The sequence below is a fragment of the Mesitornis unicolor genome, unplaced genomic scaffold, assembly GCF_000695765.1.
Source record: "Mesitornis unicolor isolate BGI_N332 unplaced genomic scaffold, ASM69576v1 scaffold3739, whole genome shotgun sequence".
NCBI lineage: Eukaryota > Metazoa > Chordata > Aves > Mesitornithiformes > Mesitornithidae > Mesitornis > Mesitornis unicolor.
The window spans coordinates 15,251-22,712 of NW_010207852.1; the positions used below are offsets into that span (position 1 = coordinate 15,251).

At 45.0% G+C, this 7,462-nt stretch overlaps 1 protein-coding gene across 1 annotated transcript in view; it reads left to right on the plus strand.

The window, feature by feature from the left end:
• CHUK (conserved helix-loop-helix ubiquitous kinase) overlaps positions 1-7,199 on the plus strand; it is a gene marked incomplete at its 5' end in the record, with an annotated part of 20,586 nt that extends 13,387 nt beyond the window's left edge. Inside the window, 6 exons of the mRNA XM_010192273.1 lie at positions 619-668; positions 1,365-1,461; positions 2,325-2,472; positions 3,058-3,194; positions 4,295-4,394; positions 7,173-7,199. Of these exons, the coding sequence (XP_010190575.1) occupies positions 619-668; positions 1,365-1,461; positions 2,325-2,472; positions 3,058-3,194; positions 4,295-4,394; positions 7,173-7,199 (559 nt within the window). The remainder of the gene's footprint in view (positions 1-618; positions 669-1,364; positions 1,462-2,324; positions 2,473-3,057; positions 3,195-4,294; positions 4,395-7,172) is intronic.
• Positions 7,200-7,462: the final 263 nt, after the last annotated feature.

Here is a 7,462-nt window from a genome sequence, read left to right on the forward strand (position 1 = left end):
GCCCAAAAGCAGAGTGAGAACTGGCTAAACCCCTACTTGTTTCTGACAGACTTTTGATTTAGAACTGTGAAAATTCATTCAAGGGTGGAAGCTTCAATGTTTGGCTGCTTTTGAAATATTTGAAAGAAGTAACATTTATTTAATGGGAAGAAGACAAACACTCCCCTCTTGTTTGTGAGACAGCGCTCTCTCTGCAGAATACCATTATAAAATTCAGGAAAAAATTGCAGAACAGTAACAAGGATTTCTCAGGCAGTTGTGAAGTACCTATAGTCACAAAAACGAAGCTTTCATAATTAAGGATACCACAGAAAGAAAACACAGTTGAGCCATGTGGAAATCTGAAACAGAAAATAACTTCCAGTTGGTATGGTTATCTGAGAAGAAAATGCATGAGCAGAGGAAAGGAGAGACAGCTTTGAGGGAAGAGTTGGTTTCCATCATGGAAAGACCATCTCTGTGTTCCAAATGTCATACTTCTATACCAGCTATAGAAGAAGGTGACAGCTCCACTGTGTGAGGTTCACCAAGGCGTAACTTAATTGTTCTGCTTTTTTTTTTTCTTTTCGAGTCACCTGCTTGTTGATACATGTGTGAATAATTTTCTTCTTTTTAAAGGGAGCAGAGAGCCATAGACCTGTACAAGCAGTTAAAAACAAGACCTCCAGGTATGGAAGGAGATGCCTCAAAGACTTTTTCACATGCATATCCCATGATTAACTTTTCTGAACTCAAACCCAGCAAATAGTGTTTAGCAGGAGAAGGCACATGATTACATTAGAGTTAACCAGGCTCAAGGGCATACCTTAAGTTGATTTATTATTTTTGCTGGATGTAGAGCTTTCCAAATTCTTTTAGTCCTGTTCTTCAGCCCTGGGTTTGTCTTTCAGTTTTCTGTACCTTTTTTCCTGCCACCTGTACTATTGCTTTACTCCCACCAGACACAGGAACTGCTGTTCCTGTCATTGCTCCAACCCAAGGACAATCTTTTCTCCCACTCCTCCTCTCTTAATTACACTGGAGTGAGCCCCATGTTTGGGGATTATTATGTTCTGAACATTGCAACTGCTGAGTGGAAAGATTGAGTTACTTGTGCATTTGGCAGTTCCCTGCAGTCCTTACTGAAGCCAGTACCTAGACAGCAAGAGTAGCTGGAATTGTGTACGTGACTGCAGAGAGGAGAGACATTAAGGAAAAGCTGTGCTTAATGAGAGATTGTGACAGATTTTGAAGTGTTTCATTGTGTTTCAGTTTGTTTGCTGCACTTGTTAAGCCATATCTTTCCTTGACTCTGGGCGTTTGTGTCCAGAGTGGCTCCTTGCTGAAGAGCATTTTACTAATGTGGTGATTGGTGGCCCTTCCAGATCATGCCTACAGTGACAGCACGGACATGGTGAAGGTTATTGTGCAGACAGTACAGAGCCAAGACCGGGTTCTCAAGGAGCTCTTCGGTCATCTCAGGTACTTTATGCAGGATAAACAAAACAAAAAAAACCCCAAACAAATGTAACTTGCAGTATTTGTAGCTTTGTAGTGGGAAATGAGAGGGGAAAACGATGGAGATCAGAGCCCAGAAGCTCCATCCACAGGTATATGCTTCTCGTAGCAGTATTAATTCTGCTCCTTTGTGTGTGTATTGAATTTCTATTTATTTTTTAAAACATATAGCTAACGTGTTCAGCTGACGGGGAGGGGGAGGAGAATGCAATGGCTTGTACTGATGCCATCCACAAGTTCACTTTGAAGTGAGACAAATTCTGTTGGTGTTTAGGCTGGAATTAAAATCGTAAGGAAAAAAAGAAGTAGTGGGACAACTAAGATGATACCACAGTGATTTGTTCATTAATTTGTTAATTCTTCGAGTAGCTCAGAAAAATGTCCTACAGACTCAGTAGTCAGCAAAGCATGATTTAATTTTATTTTCGTGTGTTGCTTATGCTTAGTAGATCCCATAAAATAAGTTATTAGCTATGGTATGGTCAGCCTGCAGAGACCAACACAGACCAGAGAAGATGGATAAAACACCAAGGCTGAGTTGCTGTACTGTGTTGTCATCAGGATCCACTTCTGCATTTCAAATAAGAAGAGTTTGTACTGTGGGTATTCATAGTAGTGTCATTTGCATTTTGTTTCTTAACTGGACTTGGAAGAGTCCAGGGGTCCCTCCAGTCTCACAGGTTTTGTACCTGTGGCTGTCACAGTGCTGTGGTGAGAAAGGGTGTTGTTAAAGAACTTTTCTTGAATCCCAAGATGAGGCTTTTGGTTTTGCCAGAGCTATTGCCGTGCAAGCTGGAAAGTAACTTTGTGTTTGGTTTTTATTATAGCAAGCTCTTGGGCTGCAAGCAGAAGATCATTGACTTGCTTCCCAAGATTGAAGTGGCTCTAAATAACATCAAGGAAGCTGACAACTCAGTGATGCAGATACAGGGCAAAAGACAAAGGGAGATATGGCATTTACTGAAAATTGCTTGCGTAAGTAGCTTTTGGACTACTCGTTTGCCCTTCCTTCCAGTGCAGGAGTCAGGGGACATCAAATGAAACTCTGAAGAGACCAGCTCAGAACAAACCAAAACGGGATAACTTCCACTCAATGGTTGATTTTTACTGTAGAGAAGGGAAGTTTGAGATGCTAAGAGTTGACACAGGTTTAGAAAGTGGGTAGACAAATTCATGGAAAAGAAGCCAAATAGAAGAGTCCGTGGTTCCAGTAAGTGATCAAACTGCAAATCGCTGATGGCTGGAGCATGGCAGGTCTGCCATGCCACATGCCTTGTTCTTATGTCCCCTGAATGTCTAGTGCTGGCTGCTGTTTATATCTTTCCCCTGTCAGGAGAGTTCCTCCTGTGCATGACTGACAGTTTAGGACATGGCACTAATTCTTCAGTGTAGAAGACATGCCCTGTGCAACACAGGTGACTTACAAGCAAAGTTACTTGGTAGCTGTTTGCAGAGCTGTGGAAGGTTGTGTCAACTTGCCAGCCACAGGCTGCAGAATAATTAACCCTGGATAAATTCTTCCTTTGTCCATCACAGCAGATGAATTTCTTTTTTTTCTAGACTCAGAGCTCTTCCCGATCGCTGGTAAGCTCCAGCCTGGAAGGGACGGCCTCAACTCCGGCAGCCACATGGCTCCCACAGAGCTCCTCAGGGAACGTACCTCACCCTCTGTCATCTGTGGCAACTCCTGATGATGGGTAAGAGCTGCTGGGAAAGGAAGCTGCAGAAGTCAGTGTAGTCATTTTGTACGCATACACTCTTCACCACGTCCCATGGGGTGGCTTTTGGATATGGAATATGCCACTGGGCAGTGGGAATTTTGGCATATTGAACAATGTCTCTGATGGCAACATTGTTCAACTCCTGACTGGAGTTTTAGTAACGTACCTTTGCCATACAGAAACCCAGCAGAGAGATTTTGAGCCAAAACGCAGTTTCTTTTTGTGCCCAAGTTCTGGTGCAAGTCCCAGATAAATCAGGTGAGTTAAACTGCATTGTCAGGAACCCTGAGGGCTTTTTCTCTTTGCTTCCTTAGCAAATTTATTTCTAGTTAGCATAGCAGAAGGGAAGATGCCCCTCAAAGACTGCCCAGCCTTTGATCAGCGGCAGTGCTGGTTTTGCGGGGGCTGGGGCAGGGGTTGTGGATGCTGGCATCCAAACCATTTAGGCATCTCTCTCTTTTTGGGTGGTCAGAAAAATACCTAGGTTCTGAAGATGCACAATTTCTAAGCAGGCTTTTGCTGTAAGTCAGTTGATTTTTCTGAAATCTTGAGCAACCTTTTCTGCTTCCTCTTTTCTGTCCAGTGCTGCAGGGTAGTTCTCGCCTCTGAGTAATGTGGGGAGATCACCCTTTACTAGGTGCTTTCCTGAGTGAGGTGCCTTTAGATTGCCTCTGAGTTCCTCTCTGAACCATGGCATCGCTGTGGGAGGCATTATACAAGGAGTTAAAAGATGTAAACCTATAGGGAATGGGCAGTGATTTCAGGCCCCTGGTACTCGACTCACTTCCTATGTTCCAGAAAGGCTGAATTTCAGTGTGGTTTGTGCAGTTCCTCCATAGGGAAGGAGAGCAAATCCACACTTCCAGGGTGAGGATCTGCAGGACGCCACCTCGTGGCATGTTCTTGTGCCTTACAAGGTAGCTCCTACAATTGCAGACAACTCCTGTAAATCAGTGTTTTGATTAGTTAGTTTGTTGTTTCTTATTCTTTTATTCCCTTCCCCAGTGCAGAGCCTTTTGACGTTGCTGTTCCTTTGTGTTTTAAATCTGTCATCCTGTGCTTTCCCTTCTCTGCAGGGAAAATTTTATCCATGTGATAGAAGAGAATCTGAATTACCTCGAACTCTTTAGCAGTATTTTGCAGGAGGTGAGACAGGAGCAGAACAACAGCATAGCGGTAAGTCTGACATATCTCTGAGGACCTGCTATTTCCAAGAGCCACAGCAGGGTGCTCTGGGGCTGTGGAGAACTTAAATTAGGGTCATTTGTGATGATGTGAATCGCTGTGGTTGGCGTGTTATGTCTGTCATCCCACCTGGACTCCGTGAACATGCCAGTTGCTATGGAAAGTAGCACTTGCTGCTAGTGCCAGCTGAGTGGGCTGTTTGTGGGACCCCTTGGCCCATAGAGCTTGCTCCAAATGCCGGTTGCACTCTCAACTGTGGAGAGTCATGGTTCGTGTCCCTGCACCGGAGTGGGCAGGGTTCTTAATTTCCAGAGCCCTTTCCTGATCATTAACTGAATCTCTCCCTGTGGCCGAAGTGGGGCTGGAGAGAGCCCTAAGAAGGCTCTTTGCACAAATTGGTATTGGAAATAGCAAGAAATGACAAATATAGATAACGATCACCCAGACATTTGGTCCAGTCTGAAGCTCTGCTCCTGAACTGCTAATTGAGGCCAGTAAGTTACTGCTCAAGAGAGTCCCATTACCAGAAGAACAAAGAGCACCACAGAATACTGGTCTTTTAAAAAAGAGGCTCTCAGCTGATTTGAGAGGCTGTATCATAGGAGCACCTGTATAAATATAATGAGAAAAGGACAATTAGGCAAGTAGATTGACCTGCTTATAATGGAGACGAGTCAACACAGCTTCTGTTGACGTGGGATTGTCTCACAAATTTATTGCAGTCCTGTAAAGAAGTCAAAGATCCACCAATATGCTGTAACTTGGATTTTCAAAAAGCTTCTTCAAGGTGTCCTTAGGGATAACTTCCATTCTCACAGGATAAAAAAGTGAAAGCTGTTTACCAATCGTATCTGCTGAAGTAACAAGGAAGAGAGGGTTGGGGAAATGAAGGTGGTTGATTAAATGGAGCTCTTATAATTCATAAACATTTTAATGTTCTAATGTTTATGAATAATAGTAAACAGTGAACTGAGAGTTTATGGGAGTTACTGTTATTTGGGATGATGAAATGCAAACTTACTAGTGGGAGTTGCAGATGACACTGTAATAAGGGGTTGAGCAATACGAATGGGGAAATGGAATTAGCTGCTGTTTAAGGCAAAGTAATTATGTTGGTGGGGAAAACAGCCTTTATTATACATGCCCTGGTCTTCATCCATTGGTTGATGAATGCTTGCTTTGTCTTTGTTCCGTTCTGACAGGGTTGGTATCAGTTGTGTCATACAATCTTCTCTCTTGTCTTGTCTCCTTGCTGTGGCTGGAGATGAGAGAGAAGCCGTATGCCTGGCTCCCTACCTGTTCATCATTCACGTCTCTGTGCTCTCCTGTCTCTCGTTCCAAGGTGCAGCAGCTGTCTGTTGTAGCCCAGAAAGATTATTCATTATTGTGGAATCACACTCTGCAGATCAGCACCTGTTTTGTTATGTTTGGTTTCTTTCCCCTTTTTCTTGCAGCCTTCTATCTTTTCTTGCATACATTTGACTCGGAGCCTTTCTTTCCTTCTTTTTCATTTGTATTCCTTCACTACCAGCGATAGGTTTTGTGCAAGCACAAAATGTAATTTGCAAAGTGAGCACAGTCTGACGTGCCTGAGTGCTGCAATAAATAAGGAGATTTTGTATCAGGGGCAAACTGAGTCATGAAATTTTGAGACTGCTTTTCAGCTGTTAGATCACAGTAGGTAGGGGTTGGAAAGGACCTCTGGAGATTATCTAGTCCAACCCCATGCTAGAGCAGGTCCCCCTAGAGCAGGTTGCACAGGATAGTGTCCAGGCGGGTTTTGAATGTCTCCAGAGGAGACTCCACAACCTCTCTGGGCAGCCTGTGCCAGTGCTCTGTCACCCTCACAGTGAAGAGGGTGTTCCTCATGTTGAGCTTGAACTTCCATTGCTCCAGTTTGTGCCTGTTGCCCCTTGTCCTGTCACAGGGCACCTCACTGAAAAGAGTCTGTCTCCATCCTGTTGACACCTGCCCTTTAGATATTTATAAGCACTAATGAGATCTCACAGAATCACAGAACCGCTCGGTTGGAAAAGCCCTCTGAGATCATCACGTCCAACCGTTCCTGTCTACCCACTAAACCATATCCCTAAGTCCCTCATCTACCCGCTCTTTAAACACATCCAGGGATGGTGACTCCACCACCTCCCTGGGCAGCCTGTTCCAGCTTCTGACGACCCTCTCAGTAAAGAACTTCCTCCTTATCTCTAACCTGAACCTCCCTTGGCACAGCTTGGTGCCGTTTCCCCTTGTTCTATCCCCATCACCTGGGAGAAGAGCCCAGCACCCACCTCTCCACAACCTCCCTTGAGGCAGTTGGAGGTGGTGATGAGGTCTCCCCTCAGCCTTCTCTTCTCCAGGCTAAACAAGCCCAGTTCCCTCAGCCGCTCCTCATCAGGCTTGTTCTCCAGAGCCCTCCCCATCCTTGTGGCTCTTCCCTAAACACGCTGGCGAATCTCCACACCCTTCTTCTAGTGAGGGGCCCAGAACTGAACACAGCACTCGAGGTGCGGCCTCACCAGTGCCAAGTACAGGGGTATGATCACCTCCCTGGACCTGCTGGTTACACTGTTTTTAATACAGGCATCTCCCCTCACTCTTCTCCAGGCTAAGCAGACCCAGCTCTCTTGGCCTTTCCTCGTATGATCAGTGTGCTTCTCTTGAGACGAGGGAGATGCTGGATCATTAGCAAGTCCTTTGGTCGCTACCTCAGAAATGCACGTTCAGTAGAGGTTTCCTACACTTCACTTGTTTCCTTGCTTCTTTCAGAGTTTTGATTGGAGCTGGCTGAAATAACCAAAGGAACTGCTCTACTGTGATCTGCGAAGTGCCTGCATGCTGAGAGGTGCCTTGGCAGCCTTCACTGTGATGAGCTGGAGGGGACTGGTCGATCAATCGCCTTGTGTTTTGTAAACCATAGCGGTGTCAATTGCAGAGGTGGTGTTCATTTTAGAGGCTTTTGCCTACTTGGGCTTTTAACTAAACGAGTTAACCTCCTGTTCTTCAGTGGTGGGGAGAGTGGGGCCGATGCTGAGGCCCCTGCTCTGAGGAGGAGGGAA